Source organism: Cetorhinus maximus, chromosome 30, assembly GCF_964194155.1.
Source record: "Cetorhinus maximus chromosome 30, sCetMax3.hap1.1, whole genome shotgun sequence".
NCBI classification, from domain to species: domain Eukaryota; kingdom Metazoa; phylum Chordata; class Chondrichthyes; order Lamniformes; family Cetorhinidae; genus Cetorhinus; species Cetorhinus maximus.
Genome location: NC_135908.1, coordinates 8,004,476 through 8,024,782, shown reverse-complemented (window position 1 = coordinate 8,024,782; position 20,307 = coordinate 8,004,476). Strand labels below are relative to the sequence as shown.

At 47.5% G+C, this 20,307-nt stretch overlaps 1 protein-coding gene across 3 annotated transcripts in view; it reads left to right on the top strand.

Annotated features, from left to right (window-relative positions):
• fes (FES proto-oncogene, tyrosine kinase) overlaps positions 1-20,307 on the top strand; it is a 43,419-nt gene that overhangs the window by 12,809 nt on the left and 10,303 nt on the right. For 2 of the 3 annotated variants that reach the window (XM_078532387.1, XM_078532388.1), the window contains exons 2-11: positions 2,637-2,878; positions 5,380-5,553; positions 8,335-8,431; positions 9,348-9,531; positions 13,326-13,463; positions 13,965-14,084; positions 14,321-14,443; positions 16,457-16,643; positions 17,780-17,857; positions 19,336-19,545. In XM_078532387.1, coding sequence (XP_078388513.1) covers positions 2,654-2,878; positions 5,380-5,553; positions 8,335-8,431; positions 9,348-9,531; positions 13,326-13,463; positions 13,965-14,084; positions 14,321-14,443; positions 16,457-16,643; positions 17,780-17,857; positions 19,336-19,545 — 1,536 coding nt within the window. In that variant the 5' untranslated portion in view covers positions 2,637-2,653. The remainder of the gene's footprint in view (positions 1-2,636; positions 2,879-5,379; positions 5,554-8,334; positions 8,432-9,347; positions 9,532-13,325; positions 13,464-13,964; positions 14,085-14,320; positions 14,444-16,456; positions 16,644-17,779; positions 17,858-19,335; positions 19,546-20,307) is intronic. The other variant, XM_078532389.1, reaches the window with a different exon arrangement.

Below are 20,307 nucleotides of genomic sequence, written 5' to 3'. Positions count from 1 at the left end.
GAAGACATGTCAGAAGCGCCGTTTTGGAAAGTGGTATCATTGGAACAGATGTGATGGAGGCGAAGGAACTGAGAGAATGGGATGGAGTCCCTTACAGGAAGCAGGGGTGTGAGAAGCTGTAGTCAAGGTAGCTGTGGGAGTCAGTGGGCTTGTGATGAGGGAGTACCGCACTGGTGGAGGGTCAGTACTGAGGGAGTGCTGCACTGTCGGAGGGTCAGTACTGAGGGAGTGCCGCACTGTCAGAGGGTCAGTACTGAGGGAGTGCTGCACTGTCGGAGGGTCAGTACTGAGGGAGTGCTGCACTGTCGGAGGGTCAGTACTGAGGGAGTGCTGCACTGTCGGAGGGTCAGTACTGAGGGAGCGCCACACTGTCGGAGGGTCAGTACTGAGGGAGTGCTGCACTGTCGGAGGGTCAGTACTGAGGAAGCGCCGCACTGTCGCAGGGTCAGTACTGAGGGAGTGCTGCACTGTTGGAGGGTCAGTACTGAGGGAGTGCTGCACTGTCGGAGGGTCAGTACTGAGGAAGCGCTGCACTGTTGGATGAGACTTTAAACTGAGGTGATGTCTGCCCTCTGAGGTGAATGTAAAAGATCCTAAGGTCACTATATAGAAGGGCGGGGGTGGGCTGTCAGGGACGCGAATGGCTTCCTGGTGCCCTTGGCCAATGTACGTCAGAAACAGTAACTATGCACCCAAAATACTTTTTTGGCTGCAAAGCACTTTGGGACATCCTGAGGCTGTGAAAGGCATTACATTAATGCAGTGCTTTCTTTCTGATACATCCCTTGACATACTGTGCCCTTGTACAATATAACAGATCAACATGTTACAACCAGTGTTTAATAACAATAAGATAGAGAAGAAGACATGAATGATTCCTGTCACCAAAGCTGACAATCCTTCAATAGAATAAGGGGTAAGTCATGTGAGGGCAGCAGGAATCCCTGGGCAATGCAGAAAGTTTCAGACAGGGGAGAAAGCTGTTCAGCTGAGCTCAGCAACTTCATTAACACGTTCCTGATCTTAAATCGTCATTTTATTGTGCAAGATTTCCAAGACAGATGAGAAATGAGAGAGAAGTTGATCTCCATCTCTCTCTATGAATCTTGGAATCAAAAATCGTTACCAAAACTGGGGGCGTTTGGCCGCTTATTATTTTGGTTGACGTGAGTGTGCAGGATTTGTAAAGACCTCTGTCTGGTAGCTCCTGGTTGTTGTCTTCTGGTTCCCATTAGTTAGAAATAATCACACTTTTAAACTCAAAATGCTGGAGCTTTATCAAGTGTATATTTTTTAGCTCTCCGTGTGGCTGGTAGACTGATAGACTGAGACATTGTTACTTAGAACATGACTGCTGTGTGTTAATGGATGTGATACCCCAGGATACAGGTTCACATAATTAATTTCCATAGTTCTTTATGAATAATATAACAATGTCACAATATAACACTGGTGTTGGAAAGTACACGAACAACACTGATACTCTGTTGAATAACTCTCCAGGTACATAACCAACTCTCTCACTTGAAGTTGCCGATATTCTGATTGGCCACTGCATCTCTGAGCTGGGCAGGATGAACTATTCACAGCCGCTGGGTGAAGGACATGATTCAGGATTGTCTGTCACTCTCCTGGCTTTGAAGTTGAAGGTTCCAGAATCATATTTTTCACCCTGCACAACAGCCCAATCTTTCTCTTCCTGGACATTGAGCTCTCTGCCCTCTGAGAATAGGCCTCGAAGAATCTGCATTTATATAGTGCCTTTCTTGGCCACCCAAAGCATTTTGCAGCCAATGGGGTATTTTCTTCTAACGTTGGAAATGCAGCAGTCAATTTGCACACAGCAAACTCCCACAAACAGCAATATAAATAAGGCCCAGATAATCTGTTTTTAATAATGTTGATTTGAGGATTAAGTATTGGCCCAGGACACTGGGGAGAACTCCCCTGCTCTTTAGGATAATGCCACGGCATCCATCTGAGCAGGCAGATGGAGCCTTGGGTTTAACAGCTCATCCCGAAGATGGCACCTCTGACAATGCAGCACTCCCTCAGTACTGCCCTGGGAGTGTCAGCCTGGAGTTTTGTGCTCAGGTCTCCAGGAGTGGGAACCCCACAACCTCCCTGGCACAGAGTTAAGAATGCGACACATTGAGTCATGGCTGATCCATCTGGTTTATTTACAAACTGATTGACTGGCTCATGTTCAGCTTTTTTATATTCATTCACAGGATGTGGGCTTTGCTGGGCTGGGCCAGGCATTTATTGCCCTTCCCTAATTGCCCCTGAGAAGGTGGGTGGTGAGCTGCCTTCTTGAACCGCTGCTGTCCGTGTGGTGTAGGTACACCCACTGTGCGGTTAGGGAGGGAGCTCCAGGATTTTGACCCAGCGACAGTGAAGGAACGGCGATATATTTCCAAGTCAGGATGGTGAGTGACTTGGAGGGGAACTTCCAGGTGGTGGTTTTGCCATGTGTCTGCTGCCCTTGTCCTTCTAGGTGGTAGAGGTCATGGGTTTGGAAGATGCTGCCTAAGGAAGCTGAGCTCCGGGAAGCTGAGCTCGAGTTGGGTTGTCTGACCCTCCACAGCTCATTCTTCTCTCCCTAACGCTGTGTTTTGTTTCCTTCTCCGTGTCAGGTCCAGTTTCCGGGGCGATGGGGTTCAGCACTGATCTATGGTGTTCCCAGGGGCACACCATGCTGCTACGCTTACAAGATTCGGAGCTCCGGCTGCTGGAGATGATGAAGCGGTGGATGAGCAATCGAGTCAAAAGCGACAAGGAATACTCAGGGTTACTTCACCAAATGTTCTCTCAAGTGGAGAAGCAGGAGAACACCCAGCAGGCCGGAGGGCTCGATTACATCAGTCAGGTCAACAAGGTAGGAGGGACCCACTGATCCAGGGTTTCGCCTGGTTTCTCCGGCTGAAAGCTGCCTCGGAGCGTAAATGCACGGCCCATCATGGTACTGAGTCAAACAGACCACATACATTGGCCGTGGCTCAGTGGGTAGCACTCTCCCTTCAGAGAGTTACAGTGCAGGAAGCCTGGTGAGAATGTCTCCATCAAACACTCCCAGGTTATGACACAGCGGTTGCGGCACTGGAAGGTTAGGGTTCAAGCGACATTCCACAGATTGGAGCACAATCCTGCTGGCTGACACTTCCAGTGCAGCGCTGAGGGAGTGCAGCTTTAAACCGAGGCCCCATCTCCCCTCCCGGGTTCCCCCCACCGCCTCACCTTCCTAAAATATCACGTTACACAATTGAAAAGCAGAACAGGAGAGTTCCCTCTGGTGTCCTGACCAATACTTGTCCATCAAGCAACATCACTAAAGTAGATGGTCATTTATGATGGTAAAAATATGCAAGGCATTTTCACCTGGCTTCCTGCTCTGTGGCCCACGGTGCCTCATAATAAACCATCACAGTGTTAGAGACAGAGTAACACAGTATTCGATACAGAGTAAAGCTCCTGCTACAGTGTCCCCATCAAACACTCCCAGGACAGGTACAGCACGGGGTTAGATACAGAGTAAAGCTCCCTCTACACTGTCCCCATCAAACACTCCCAGGACAGGTACAGCACAGGGTTAGATACAGAGTAAAACTCCCTCTACATTGTCCCCATCAAACACTCCCAGGACAGGTACAGCACGGGGTTAGATACAGAGTAAAGCTCCCTCTACACTGTCCCCATCAAACACTCCCAGGACAGGTACAGCACGGAGTTAGATACAGAGTAAAGCTCTCTCTACACTGTCCCCATCAAACACTCCCAGGACAGGTACAGCACGGAGTTAGATACAGAGTAAAGCTCCCTCTACACTGCCCCCATCAAACATTCCCAGGACAGGTACAGCACAGGGTTTGATACAGAGTAAAGCTCCCTCTACACTGTCCCCATCAAACACTCCCAGGACAGGTACAGCATGGGGTTAGATACAGAATAAAGCTCCCACTACACTGTCCCCATCAAACACTCCCAGGTTATGACACAGCAGTTGGTAAAGGCTGAGTTGTTTAAATCCCTGAGGGAAACTTGAACAACTGTCATAACCTATATTTTCAATTGGTATGTTTGAGATGCAGCTCTGAATTCAGGAATAAGACCACCAAGCCTCAAGAGGGTTTTTATTTAAAACTAAATTAAACATTTATCAATTTATCAATGAATTATACACACACACACATGTCTACAAATTACCACCATAATAACTTTTGAACAAATCCCCAAATTAATTATTCCCAGGTAAATCTTCACCAAGGCAACAGTAACCCTTAGACTTTAAACAGACACCAGGCAGAGCACAAAATCAGGTTCCTTGCAATTTGGTTCCTTTACAGACACAGTTGTAGGACTTACAGGCTGATTAGATCTTAAATGCCTCTGAGTTATACACATAAACTCCTTTCTGTTTATACCTAACTCCCCCTTTGAATATAAATTTTCCAATGTATTACTAAGTTTGTTTAATTTTACCTCTCCTAGCAATAATCCTTTCATAGCACCAATTTTATTGCTTGGTGTCTCCTAGCTGGATGCAAGATTTTACCCATTCCTTTGAATGGTTTATTCAACAAATGCAAATTGCACCTTACCTTTTACTCCTTACATTTATCTAATTAACATCTCAAGCTACTATACGTCAAAGCACCCAGACTAGCTGGCTTTAATCCAATTAAACCTCACACAGACAAGACCCTACTACAGTTCCAATTTAACAATAATATCCAATAACATTATAGACATTAATATCTCTTCATGACACAGGAAAGGTACAGCACAGGGTTAGATACAGAGTAAATCTCCCTTGACACTGTCCCCATCAAACACTTTCAGGACAGGAAATGCATGGGGTGAGATACAGAGTAAAACTCCCTCTACATTGTCCCCATCAAACACTCCCAGGACAGGTACAGCACAGGGTTAGATAGAGAGTAAAACTCCCTCTACACTGTCCCCATCAAACACTCCCAGGACAGGTACAGCACGGGGTTAGATACAGAGTAAATCTCCCTCTACACTGTCCCCATTAAACACCCCCAGGACAGGTACAGCACGGGGTTTGATACAGAGTAAAGCTCCCTCTACACTGTCCCATCAAACACTCCCAGGACAGGAACAGCATGGGGTTCGATACAGAGTAAAGCTCCCTCTACACTGTCCCATCAAATATTCCCAGTACAGGTACAGCACGGGGTTAGATACAGAATAAAGCTCCCACTGCTTTGTGTTTCTTATTTGTAGTGATTTCCATGGTGTCATCTGTTAGACATTTTCACTATTTGTTCAGTCATCGTTTTGAGTACAGGATTCGCATCTCATGGAGAGAATGAAAGTTGTGAGAGTCACTAATGTTAAAAATGTGTACACTTTCAGTCCTGGTCAATGATTGTGAGTCAGACGGAGGTTTTAAGCCGAGTGTTACGGAAACATTCAGAGGATGTGAACTCGGGGCCGATTCACAAACTGACACTCTTAATCCGTGACAAGCAACTGCTGAAGAAGAGTTACAGTGAACAGTGGCAGCACATCAACCAGGAGATGATCAAGGTAAGGAGGCAGGCCTTGCATCTCCTTTTCAATGTTATAAAAATAAAGCCATTCCTTTCCTTTCACATATCTTTAAACATTCACAATATCTTCCTTATCTTCTGTTTCCTCACTAATTTTCTCTTCAACCTCCCCTTCCCTCCACTATCCCTCATAAACATTCCCGCTACACTGACCACTATCCACTATCCCTCATAAACATTCCCGCTACACTGACCACTATCCACTATCCCTCATAAACATTCCCGCTACACTGACCTCTCTCCACAATCCCTCATAAACATTCCCACTACACTGACCACTATCCACAATCCTTCATAAACATTCCCACTACACTGACCACTATCCACTATCCCTCATAAATATTCCCACTACACTGACCACTATCCATAACCCCTCATAAACATTCCCACTACACTGACCACTATCCACAATCCCTCATAAACATTCCCGCTACACTGACCACTATCCATAATCCCTCATAAACATTCCCACTACACTGACCGCTCTCCACAATCCCTCATAAACATTCCCACTACACTGACCACTCTCCACAATCCCTCATAAACATTCCCACTACACTGACCACTATCCACAATCCCTCATAAATATTCCCGCTACACTGACCACTATCCATAATCCCTCATAAACATTCCCACTACACTGACCGCTCTCCACAATCCCTCATAAACATTCCCACTACACTGACCACTATCCACAATCCCTCATAAACATTCCCACTACACCGACCACTATCCACAATCCCACATAAACATTCTCGCTACACTGACCACTATCCATAATCCCACATAAACATTCCTACTACACTGACCACTATCCATAATCCCTCATAAACATTCCCACTACACCGACCACTATCCACAATCCCACATAAACATTCCCGCTACACCGACCACTATCCATAATCCCTCATAAATGTTCCTGCTACACTGACCACTATCCGTAATCCCACATAAACATTCCCATTACACTGACCCCTCTCCGCAATCCTCTATAAACCTTCCCAATATACTGACCGCTCTCCACTATCCCTTGGTTTCTTAACCCTCAATACCATTGCTGAGAGAAGAAAAAGGTCTGTCAATCTCAGCTTTGAAATTTTCCATTTATATCCAGCCTCAACAGCTCTTTGGGAGAGAGGGTTCCAGATCTCCACTCCCCTTCTGTGTCAAATTCCTGGCATCACTCCTGAACAGTCTGCCTCTAATTTTAAGGTTCTTTGCGCTTATTCTGGACTTTGCCACCAAGAGTTTTTCTCTATCTACCCACCCATTTAATCCCCTCCCACAGCCCCATGTACACTCTCCCCTATCACTGACTCTACCCACCCATTTAATCCCCTCCCACAGCCCCATGTACACTCTCCCCTATCACTGACTCTATCCACCCATTTAATCCCCTCCCACAGCCCCATGTACACCCTCCCCTATCACTGACTCTACCCACCCATTTAATCCCCTCCCACAGCCCCATGTACACTCTCCCCTATCACTGACTCTACCCACCCATTTAATCCCCTCCCACAGCCCCATGTACACTCTCCCCTATCACTGACTCTACCCACCCATTTAATCCCCTCCCACAGCCCCATGTACACTCTCCCCTATCACTGACTCTACCCACCCATTTAATCCCCTCCCACAGCCCCATGTACACTCTCCCCTATCACTGACTCTACCCACCCATTTAATCCCCTCCCACAGCCCCATGTACACCCTCCCCTATCACTGACTCTACTCACCCATTTAATCCCCTCCCACAGCCCCATGTACACTCTCCCCTATCACTGACTCTACCCACCCATTTAATCCCCTCCCACAGCCCCATGTACACCCTCCCCTATCACTGACTCTACTCACCCATTTAATCCCCTCCCACAGCCCCATGTACACCCTCCCCTATCACTGACTCTACCCACCCATTTAATCCCCTCCCACAGCCCCATGTACACTCTCCCCTATCACTGACTCTACCCAACCATTTAATCCCCTCCCACAGCCCCATGTATACTCTCCCCTATCACTGACTCTACCCAACCATTTAATCCCCTCCCACAGCCCCATGTACACCCTCCCCTATCACTGACTCTACTCACCCATTTAATCCCCTCCCACAGCCCCATGTACACCCTCCCCTATCACTGACTCTACCCACCCATTTAATCCCCTCCCACAGCCCCATGTACACTCTCCCCTATCACTGACTCTACCCACCCATTTAATCCCCTCCCACAGCCCCATGTACACTCTCCCCTATCACTGACTCTACCCACCCATTTAATCCCCTCCCACAGCCCCATGTACACTCTCCCCTATCACTGACTCTACCCACCCATTTAATATCCCCTCCCCCCCACCCCGACAATCCCATTCACCAACAGGGATTCCCTTCCAATGAATCAATGCCACTTAATTTACAGTTCTTTAATCCCCATGGCCTCCCTTGTGTTGAAACAAAGCAGCGTTATTCCGTTTCCTACTCTCGCTTTTCCATCTGGGAACTCCTCCCCTCGTCCCCCACCCTATCGTCCCAGAACCCCCACAACCCACGTCTCTTTAAATCTCATTCTGTAGCCGATGCCCCTATTGTACCTCATCTTGCTCCTCCTTTTAACTTCTCACCAGTGGCCTTAGCCTTTCACCGGAGCCCCTCGAGCAAAATTCATTTCCTTCGAACGGCTGAGTTTGAGAGTGCCTCAGTCAGCACTTGGCTTTGTGTCTGCGTGTTCCTGTGTTTAACTCAAACTGCTGTGACTTACAGAGCACACAGAGCGAGACTGAGAGGCTGAAGTTGCAGTATCGGCAGCAAGTCAAGGAGACTAACTCAGCAAAGCGGAAATTTCAGGAGGCCAGTAAAGGTGAGTGCAACAATAAGAGCAGACAGGTAAACAGGACACTGCTGCACACAGTTAAAGCATTCACACCTTGGGACACTGCTCCTTAAAGCCTACCTCTTTCAGCAACCTTTCCCTCACCTGCTCTAACACCTCCTTAACTGTTTCCTGTCAAATATTACCTGGTAATGCTTCTGTGAAGCACAGCGATGGTTTCCTGTGTTAAAAAAGGCACCATACAAATGCACGTTGTTGTCACCTTTCAGGGTGAATATTTAAGAAAAATGGCACCCTGCTCCTACAGAATTAGGAACCTGGGTTCAAGATGGAGATCTCCTCCTCCGATAGCTGCGAGGGTCTTTCATAGCTGAGTTTGGACTGTTTGGATCCCATTTAAAATTGCCTCTGAGTTGATGATCTTGCCCGAAAATGTCACTGATGGGCTGGAGTGGGAAAGGAGAGATTGATCCATTGGTGCCGTCATCTGTGCTGTTTCTAACCTGGGCTTGATACTAGCATTGAGGGGGTGCAGGCAGTGGGGGGCTGGGGGTTTGGAAGTGGTGGGGTGGGGTGGGGGGGGGGGTGGAGGGGGGAGGGGGGGGAGGGGGGAGGGGGGAGGGGGGAAGGGGGGGAGGGGGGAAGGGGGAGGGGGGAGGGGGGAGGGTGGGGGGGGGAGGAGGGGGGAGGGGGGGAGGGGGGGAGGGGGGGAGGAGGGGGGAGGGGGGGGAGGGGGGGGGGAGGGGGGAGGGGGGGGGGAGGGGGGAGGGGGAAGCACGGGGCAGGGTGTAAATTTTGATTTCATGCTCACCAGCCTGTGACCCATTGCCCGGTTGGAAAGATTGGTGAAGCAATTCCCTCACGTTAAAATCCCTCGCCTCGGTGAGTTCAACCGTTTTGTGTAAAAAAAATTCCCTGAATATGAGTGTTTTTTTTTATCCAGACAGAGACCGGGACAGAATGAAGGATAAATATGTCAAATCCACCATGAAGATGCACCTACTCCACAATCAGTATGTACTTGCTGTCAAATCAGCAGAGGTCCATCACCAGCACTATTATCAGCAGGGTTTACCAGCACTACTCAACACTCTGCAGGACCTACATGAGGAGATGGTTTTAATTCTGTAAGTACCTTGCTCCTGTACATGGATCACCCCTTCAGGTTCATTGGAAGCAGGGAAGAGTTCCGCTTCAGATTCCAAGCTAAATAATCCAACATTTTACAGCTCACATGGGAGAATATTTCTGTTGAAGACAAGAGCTATTAGGGCATGGAACACTTTCCATTTCAGGCACCCCTTGTCCCTAACAACCACTGCCAAGGCAGGTACAGCACAGGGTTAGATACAGAATAAAGCTCCCTCTACACTGTCCCCATCAAACACTCCCAGGACAGGTACAGCACGGGGTTAGATACAGAGTAAAGCTCTCTCTACACTGTCCCCATCAAACACCCCCAGGACAGGTACAGCATGGGGTTAGATACAGAGTAAAGCTCCCTCTACACTGTCCCCATCAAAAATTCCCAAAACAGGTACAGCACAGGGTTAGATACAGAATAAAGCTCCCTCTACACTGTCCCCATCAAAAACTCCCAGAACAGGTACAGCACAGGGTTAGATACAGAATAAAGCTCCCTCTACACTGTCCCCATCAAATACCCCCAGGACAGGTACAGCACGGGGTTAGATACAGAGTAAAGCTCCCTCTACACTGTCCCCATCAAACACTCCCAGGACAGGTACAGCACAGGGTTAGGTACAGAGTAAAGCTCCCTTTGCACTGTCCCCATCAAAAACTCCCAGAACAGGTACAGCACGGGGTTAGATACAGAATAAAGCTCCCTCTACACTGTCCCCATCAAACACTCCCAGAATAGGTACAGCACGGGGTTAGATACAGAGTAAATCTCCCTCTACACTGTCCCCATCAAACACTCCCAGGACAGGTACAGCACGGGGTTAGATACAGAGTAAAGCTCCCTCTACACTGTCCCCATCAAAAACTCCCAGAACAGGTACAGCACAGGGTTAGATACAGAATAAAGCTCCCTCTATACTGTCCCCATCAAACACTCCCAGGATAGGTACAGCACGGGGTTAGATACAGAGTAAAGCTCCCTCTACACTGTCCCCATCAAACACTCCCAGGACAGGTACAGCATGGGGTTAGATACATAGTAAAGCTCTCTCTACACTGTCCCATCAAACACTCCCAGAATAGGTAAAGCACAGGGTTAGATACAGAGTAAAGCTCTCTCTACACTGTCCCCATCAAATACCCCCAGGACAGGTACAGCACGGGGTTAGATACAGAGTAAAGCTCCCTCTACACTGTCCCCATCAAACACTCCCAGGACAGGTACAGCACAGGGTTAGGTACAGAGTAAAGCTCCCTCTACACTGTCCCCATCAAACACTCCCAGGTCAGGTACAGGATAGGGTTAGATACAGAGTAAAGCTCCCTCTACACTGTCCCCATCAAACACTCCCAGGACAGGTACAGCACGGGGTTCGATACAGAGTAAAGCTCCCTCTACACTGTCCCCATCAAACACTCCCAGAATAGGTACAGGATGAGGTTAGATACAGAGTAATGAGAACAGAATGTGTGATGTGAGCAGTATGAGTTAGAGTCGGGGAGCGTGCAGTGAATCATCCAACTTGTGTGGGGAGGTGGATGAAGGTGTAAGACTGTGGGTTCAGAATGTTTCAGGAATCGGAGGGAAACATTCTGATGAATAGTGGTTCATGTAGAATCTGTTTTCGAGAAGCCCTTGCTCGGTGTATTACTTCCTGTTTGTCTGTGGGTTTTAAAGTTTGACTTGTTGTATTCTATATTTGTTTAGAGGTGGCTTTCCTGAGATGATGACTAAAAGGATGTCTATATTAACAGAGACTGCAGCGTTTAGCTTTTTTGGGTGTTTCTCCATCTGGGCCTTTTCCATTACAACACCAGAACTTGTTACGTTGTCAAATTTGTTAACTTCTTCCACTCGAACATTGAGACAGTCACTTTTAACCATGTCCTTTTAGGTTGTCTCTCAGTGTGTTTTAAACACTGGGGTAAAGCTGAACACAAACTCCTAGTTTATCGAAAAATGTGATAAAACCTGTGAAAATGATACTGTGCGGATCTCACTTGAAAAGCTCCCGAGGCCCAAAGTGCAGCAAAGGCCCAGATCCCAACCCCAGCCTGTGCGGATTCACTGATCTCATATTGGATTTGATGTTCTGCTAAACAGCCCAGCTCCAAACGATGATTAAAATAATCATCAGCTCTGCAGCAAGTTAAAAGATAAGCTTCTGATCGAGGAGAGATGCTTTAATACTTTAGTACAAGGCTCTGAAACGCAGTTGATCCAAAGTTAATACAGGGGCAGGTTACATTTTCCATTTGAACCTTCCAAGTATGGAACCTCAACTGGGAACACCTTTTAGGAAATTGTCGGTGCCCCTCTGCGTATTGCTGTATGGGGAGGGGGATGAGGTGCTGGGGATGTGCATTCTGAAAGCCTACCTTTTGAGCTTCAAAGATCAATTTAAGTAAAATTTACTTTGGCTGGGTTGCTGCCTGTTTACTGCTACTATACACATTCCTCATTAAACTGCTAATTATAATGAACCCAATCATAGAGCTCCCTCTGCTGCACCATTGTGACATTTTTCAATTTTCCACACCAGCTGTCCCATTATTGGGATCCATTTTGTGCCATTAACCCTGCTCCTTGGGAGTTACATCGAGAATGATTCTCCCCATCCTTCCTGGGCTAGGGAGCGTGTGTGGAGGGGATGTGTGCGTGTTTGAGAATGTGTTGTACGTGTGTGTAGGTGTTAGGTGTGTGTTGTGTATGTATTGGGTTTGTGTTGTGTGTGTGCACGTGTGGGTGTATGTGTAAGTGTGTGTATGTATGCATGTGTGTGTGGGTGAAAGTCTGCGAGTGGGTGTGTGGGTTTGTTGTGTGTGTGGGTATGTATGTGTGCGTGTGTGTGTGGGTGAAAGTCTGCGAGTGGGTATGTGGGTTTGTTGTGTGTGTGGGTATGTATGTGTGCGTGTGTGTGTGGGTGAAAGTCTGCGAGTGGGTATGTGGATTTGTTGTGCGTGTGGGTATGTATGTGTGCGTGTGTGTGTATTGTGGCGATTGATTGTGTGTATTTAGGAGTGTGGGAGTGAGTGTGGGAGTGTGTGTTTGAACCTATGGATCTTCTCGTATTCAACGGGATTATGTTGCAACAGGATATCATCAAGAGGGTAAAACTAACTGTCTCGCCATGGTGTAACCCAGCCCACGTTCCCTATTCATGGGTGAACAATCCAACATGGTGAATTCTAAGGATAGGGAGAGCTGACACCAAAGGATCAAAAAAATGGTGTCGTTATAAGCGGTTTCCCTGCCACAAGCCAGATAACCTTGTGAAAACTCTGTCTCCTGCTTAAAACCGACAGAGCGTGAGGCCGCTTGACTGAGATGTGGGAACCATTAGAACTCTCAGCTCACTCAGCATCAGCACCTTAGACAGGGACGGGAGGAAGATGATGTGTAGAGCGCTGATCAAAAAGGGTCTGATTCAGTCAACTGACTAAACAGCGCACGAGGGAACACATGGGGTTGGAAGTGGGTGTCAAGTGATGACCCCAAGGTAATTGTTACATCAGTCACCCATTATACATCCGACCAGAAACATTCAGGCCTGTCGAAGCTGGTGGAGCTGAATACTGGGAGAAGAGCGTAATGAGATGAATTTCTACCCCATGATTTTGGCCACGGCCCCAATTTAAATGGGTTATCGGTTGGTGTTTTGGGGCAAGGGTTGGGGGTCAGTGGTGGCAGCTTGAACCCTCGTGGAATATCTTTGAATGGGGAGAAATGCACTCACGGCAGGTCCACCAATCCAGATGTTTCCTTTCTTACCCGCAGTAAAGAGATTTTGCAGGAATATCAAGAGATCACCAGCCTGGTCCAGGAGGAAGTGGTGACCATTCATCGGGAGATCAGTGATGTTATTGAGGCGATCAGCCCACACACAGAATATGAGAGTTTCATCGAGCAAAACAGGTCTGAGCCTCTGATGCACACAGTACTCTCTGATTTGATCAGATACATGATTTTGTTCCCATTATTTACAACAATGCGCGTGCTGTGAAAATGTGCTTTTCAACAGCTTGTTCAACCTCCTGAAGACACTGACTGCGAGTACTAGTCACCTGCTCTCCAGTACTTTATTCAGTGGCCGTCACGTACTAGCCCAGGCAGTAAGTGTCGGGGGCTATACGATCACAGCAACCAGCTGAGCCCAGCATCCACATCATGAGCACTGATTTTCATCCTTCCCCACCGCCCAGTCCCAGTCCGGGGCTATTGAGGCCATTGTTAACTCCACGTTACTCCCACCCTGTACTAACTGAGGAAGGATCAGGGTTTGATCCCAGTACCTCATTGGCACGAGTGGCTCAACTCCACATCTGGGGAGGACTGTGAAAGGGTGAAACTTCCAAATAAGGCCTATCGTCGCTCTGTCCCGTCCTGAATCTCTTTATTCTTTGTCCTAATGGACAGGTCAGTAGCCGAGGTCCCTCCGCTCGTGACCTTTGACACTAGCCTCCTGGAGGACTTGGACAATTTGCCGGTGGGAGAATTAGAACTCAACGACTTGACCATTGAATCAATGCAACACAGGTGAGTGGCATCTCCAGTACTACTGTGCTTCTGTTAGTGTGAGTGTATGTGCATGTGTCAATGTTGGTGCATGTGTGTGCACATTTGTGTGCGTGTGTGTGTATTTGTGTCTCTGTGTGTGTGTGTGTGTCTTCCACACTTGTAATAAAGTCTGGCAGCTGGACTGTGGTGTCAGGTACAGTTCTCCCATATTCCTGCTGGATATTGTGCAGATTTACACCTCTTTATTCCCCTAGTTTAACATCCATCGAGGAAGAATTGCAATCTCTGACAGGGACCATTGACAACCGACAGGCAACTATCAGACAGATTTCCACAGAAATAACAGCAGAGGAACAGTCAAGTGGCTGCAGATCACGGTGAGAACATCCCAGATCCTGGCCACAGCTCAGCATCTCCTCAGGAATCAGAGCACAGCCGGGTCTGAGACTCAAAAGTTTCTTTTGACTATTTCTTTCTGGATCCTTGTGAGATACATGCTAACAGGCTTTGAGAAACAGGAAAAGACCATTAGGTATAACAAGCCTATCCCTTTTTATAGATTAACTCCACCGACTCACCTTCTCACCATATTTGTCAGCCCCCTTGTCACTGTCTGTCTGTTTGTGTCCCATTCTTTCACTTCCATTTTCTGTCTGTCTGTCTCTTTGACTTTCTCACTCACTATTGCTCTTCATTATGTTACTCTCTCTTGCTTTCTCACTGTCCCAAGCCTGCTCCTAATTCCCCCTGTAACCAGTCACCAGGAAGCCCTGAAAATTATGTCCCTTCCTCCAATTTTTTCTTCCCCTGAACTGGGAGATGCCTGGCTCCTTCCCACCCTCCACCCGCTGACCACCCCCCCATTGGATGAGTCACTGATGGGGGATTGGCCATTTTTGTGCTATGGGGAACTATTGCTTGCAAGCAGAGTGGAGTATGAAAGTAGGCAAATCTTGTTACAATTTTGCAGGGCATTAGGGAGACCGTACCTGGGGTACTGTGTGCAACTTTGGTCTCCTTACTTAAGGAGGGATAGACCTGCCTTTGGGGCAGTTCAGAGAAGGTTCACCAGGCTAATTCCTGGGATGAAAGATTTGTTTTATGAGGAAAGATTGAGCAGGTTAGACCTAAACTCATTGGAGTTTAGATGAATGAGAGGTGACCTTAGTGAAAATAAAAGATTCCAAGGGGGCTTGGTAGGGTAGATGCTGAGAGGATGTTTCCTTTCATGGGGGAATCTAGAACTAGGGGCACAGTTTAAAAATAAGGGGTCTCCCATTTAAGATGGAGATTGGCCTTTGGATCTCTCTTCCCTTGCGAGCAGTGGAGACTGGGTCAATGAATATATTCGAGGCTGAGTTAGCGAGATTTTTGATCTACGGGGTTATGGGGGGCAGGCAGGAAAGTGGAGATAAGGCCATAATCAGGTCAGGCATGATCTTACTGAATAATGGAGCAAGCCTGATACACCCAATGGCCTATTCCTGCTCCTAATTCTAATGGGTTCTTATGTTCTGAGACTGGCCAAGAGTTTGATGATGGGATAGATGGGAACACCACCACACGGAAGTTCCCCTCCAAGTCACTCACCATCCTGACTTGGAAATATATCGGCCGTTCCTTCACTGTCGCTGGGTCAAAATCCTGGGACACTCTCCCTAACAGCACTGTGGGTGTACCTACACCACACGGACTGCAGCGGTTCAAGAAGGCAGCTCACCACCACCTTCTCAAGGGCAATTAGGGATGGGCAATAAATGTTGGCCCAGCCAGCGAAGCCCACAACAAAATTCGTGAATGAATTTTTTAAAATTCGCATGGGGCTAGTATATGGCAGAGCCCCTCACTGCACCAGCCCCATCCTCCTTCAAAAGAGTGGCTTGACAGTCAGTGTTCTCATTACTGTTCCTCCCATTTCTTGCAGTGGCCTTGTGAGAGGGCTGTCCTGTGAAGAAAGATTGAGCAGAATAGGCTTATACTTTATGAAGTTCAGAAGAACGTGAGGTGATCGCATTGAGACGTCTAAAATTCTTAGAAGGCTCGACAGGGTAGCTGGTGAGAGGCTCTCTGTCCCTGGCTGGAGAGTCAGGGGGCACAGCCTCAGGACCAACAGTCAGCCATGTAGGGCTGGGATGAGGTGACATTTTCCACTCAGAGGGTTGTGGATGCTCCATCGTTGAGTATATTCATGACTGAGATCAATAGATTTTTGAATACCAAGAGAATTGAGTGACATGGGCAGGAAATTGGCATTGAGGTAGGAGATCAGCCATGATCGTATTGAATAGTGGAGCAGGCTTGTCAGGCTGAATGGTCTACTCCTGCTCCTATTCCTTATGTTTCAGTCGTTCCTGTTTCTCCCTAAACACTTTCCATCTGTTCTATTTCAGTGTTTACATCTTCAGCAAGAGATGTGCTTTGGAGGAGAGTCAACAGCAGGTCCAGGTGCTTCTGTGCAACAAGGGGAGGCTGGAGGCACAGCGACTATCCCTGCAGCAGAAGCTGAAAGAGCTGGGAGACAGGGAGCCTCCATCAGCCCTGCAGTTAGAGGAGGATAGATATTCCAACTCCTCAGTTGTGAGTCTCAACAGTCGCCAACACAGAGAAAAGAGCTTGCATTTCCCTGCAGTAACATATCATGTCCTTGGCACGAATTGGAGCACTGCACAGTCAATCAGCTACTGGTGACGTGTCAGCCTGCCCTCTTTTAAGCATGTTTAGCTGGAAATCTGAGAGAGAGAGAGAGAGAGAGAGAGAGAGAGAGACAGGAAATGCCAGAAAGTTGCAAGAAGCTCTTCAGCAACTGAAGAGAGAGAGGCGTTCCAGGAGTCTTGGAGAACATGTTTCCACTTGTGGAGACTTTAAGACACTTCTTAAAATGAGCCTTCGGCCAAGCTTTCTGTCATCTGTCCTGGTATCTCCTTATGTGGCTCAGTGATTATGCTCCCGTGAGGCACTTTGGGACATTTTAGACTATGTTAAAGGCGCTATATAAATGCAAGCTGTTGTTGTTGATACTGGAGCTGAGAGATTATAATGATCAGGAAAAGTTGCGCAGGCTGGGACTCTTTTCTCTAAAAAAAGAAAAGGTTTATGAGTGACCTGATAGGGGTAGATGTAGAGAAAATATTTCCACTTGTTAGAGAGACCAATATAATGAGTCACCAATAAATCCAATAGGGAATTCAGGAGAAATTTCTTTATCCAGAAAGTGTTGAGAATGTGGAACCCCCTCCACTACCAAAGGGAGGGGTTGAAGTGAATAGTATTTAAGTGGAAGCCAGATAAACACGAGGGAGAAAGGAATAGAAGGAAATACTGATGGGATGGGATGAAGAGGGGCTCATGTGGACCAGAAACACTGGCATAGACCAGTTGAACAAATGGCCTGTCTCTGTGCTGTAAATAATATGTAATCAATGTAGTGGGTCCCTTCGCTGGACTGGTGATGGGAGTGTACACTAAAGGGGTTATTTATGGGTCTGTGCTGGGGAAACTCACCATTCATATGTATTGGAAACTCATCTCCTGACCTCCTAGGATTATCTGACCACATGGTTCAAAGACTGTGAACCACGCTGGCCAAATTTCCAACCCACCCTAGTGCCCTGAGCCATTGAACCCACCATACAGAGACCGACAAAACCTGCTGCATATTTCTAGCATTTGCCAGTTTTGAATTTTGTTCTAACGTGTTTCTCTTTTGTTGAAAGGGGAAGGATAATCTCAGAGCCTTATCCATAGAAACGCTGAAGACCCATTTCTCCGGACTCTTCAAACCAAAGTTCAGTGTAAGTGGCACCTTCTCCTGAATTCTGAAACGTAAGTTTCCTGATAGATTTTTGTAAGGTAAAGGGTAGCAGACCAAGGTAGGAGGGTGATGGTAAGAATACAGACAGGCTGTGTTCTAATTGAACAGTGGAGCAGACGCGAGGGGCTGAATGGCCTCCTCCCATTCCTATAAGCCGAAATGGGTTGACAATGAACAGAATCGAGTAGCTCAGCTTCCCAAATAGGCCGAGGTTCAACCATCTTCAGCTGCTTCTTCACCAACCATCCTTCCACCATAAGGTCAGAAGTGGGGATGTTCGCTGATGATTGCACAATGTTCAGCACCATTCACGACTCCTCAGATACTGAAGCAGTCCATGTTCAAATGCAGCAAGACCTGGACAATATCCAGGCTTGGGCTGACAAGTAGCAAGTAACATTCGCGCCACACAAGTGTCAAGCAATGACCATCTCCAACAAGAGAGAATCCAACCATCTCCTCTTGACATTCAATGGCATTACCATCGCTGAACCCCCACCATCAACACCTTGGGGGTTACCATTGACTGAACTGGACCAGCCATATAAATACTGTAACTACAAGACCAGGTCAGAGATTAGGAATCCTGTGATGAGTAACTCACCTCCTGACTCCCCAAAGCCTGTCCACCGTCTACAAGGCGCAAGTCGGAGTGTGATGGAATACTCCCCACTTGCCTGGATGAGTGCAGCTCCTGCAACACTCAAGAAGCTGGACACCATCCAGGACAAAACATCCCACTTGATTGGCATCCCTTCCACAAACATTCACTCCCTCCACCACCGACGCACAGTGGCAGCAGTGTGTACCATCTACAAGATGCACTGCAGGAACTCACCAAGGCTCCTTATACAGCACCTTCCAAATCCATGACTACTACCATCTAGAAGGCCAAGGCCAGCAGATAGATGGGAACACCACCACCTGGAAGTTCTCCTCCAAGTCACTCACCATCCTGACTTGGAAATATATCGGCCGTTCCTTCACTGTCGCTGGGTCAAAATCCTGGAACTCCCTCCCTAACAGCACTGTGGGTGTACCTACACCACAGGGACTGCAGCGGTTCAAGAGGGCAGCTCACCGCCACCTTCTCAAGGGCAATTAGGGATGGGCAATAAATGCTGGTCTAGCCAGCGACGCCCACATCGCACGAATGAATATGTAAAAAAAACACCAATCAGCCCACCTCCCCCCACAACCTGTTTTATAATTCCACAAATTGACTATTCTATAGGGATGGAATGGGTTTATTCCAATCTCTAACTTTGCACAAAACTTGGGGATGTTGTAAACCATAATCCTGTGCTTGAAGTCTACTTCCTCTGTCTTTCATAATCCCAAAGGCATCATCTTCGGAACTAGGTTTGTAAGAAACTCTTAAAAGTAGAAGCCTGGATTGAGGCCATCTCTACCCATCAATTACGCGATCCTGACAGGGTGTGTCCCTCTTTGTTCCAGCTCCCTCCTCTCGTGCAAGTTGTACCTGCCGTTCAAAAGCCTCTTTGCCAGCAGAGCTGGTATCATGGTGCCATTCCCCGCATGGAAACTCAGCAGCTGCTGGTCAATGAGGGAGACTTCCTAGTGCGTGAGAGCCAGAACAAGGGGGAGTATGTTCTGTCCGTGTTGTCTGCAGGACAGTGTCGCCATTTTATCATCCAACATGCAGACGTAAGTATGAGAGCAGTGTGGGGCAATAAGGAAGGTGCGCTCAAAACTTCCCTCAGGACTTTTAATATCAGCTTTTGGGAATAAGGTTGAATCCTGCTAGGTGGTGAGTTAGTGTAGCTTGTGCTAGAAGAGTTATAGTTGGACTCCAGGGTTAGAGGAAACAATCAGTTGTGGGAGTGAGATGGGGGATTCCTTCTCCAGAAACCCCTTTTCCTGCCAATGGGTTGTACACACACACATGTGCAGTCATTGGATAAAGACAGTGTCAAACTCGGCTGTGATGCCCCTAAGGTGGAATAGCCTGTTGAGGTGCACAGTGTAGGCTCACCCACGAAGAATGGGCCACCTGGGAATTTGGTACCTCTGGAAGTGGGAGCCAGCAGCAGTCAGAACTTTCTAAAGGGAAGATCGAATTGAGAAGATTTGGATGGGGCATCTACCTTTGGGAGTGGAGAGAGAGAGAGAGAGAGAGCATTGAGCAAAGAGGAAGAGCTGTTTCCATATAATCGTCAGTAAGTAAGGTCATTACTCTGTGTCTCTCCTGTTCAACATTGTCACATTGCAATGTGCAATGTATAATGAGCTGTGCTGTGCATGCTGCACCATGTGTGCTGTTCATTATGCAGTTATAGAGATGACAACATGGGAACAAGGCAAGTTAGACCACTCATTATTGGTAATGAAGAGATGATTACAATATGTTTTTAAGAATTAAGACAAACTGTGGAACATTGGTTGACAATTCCAAGTAATGATGTATGT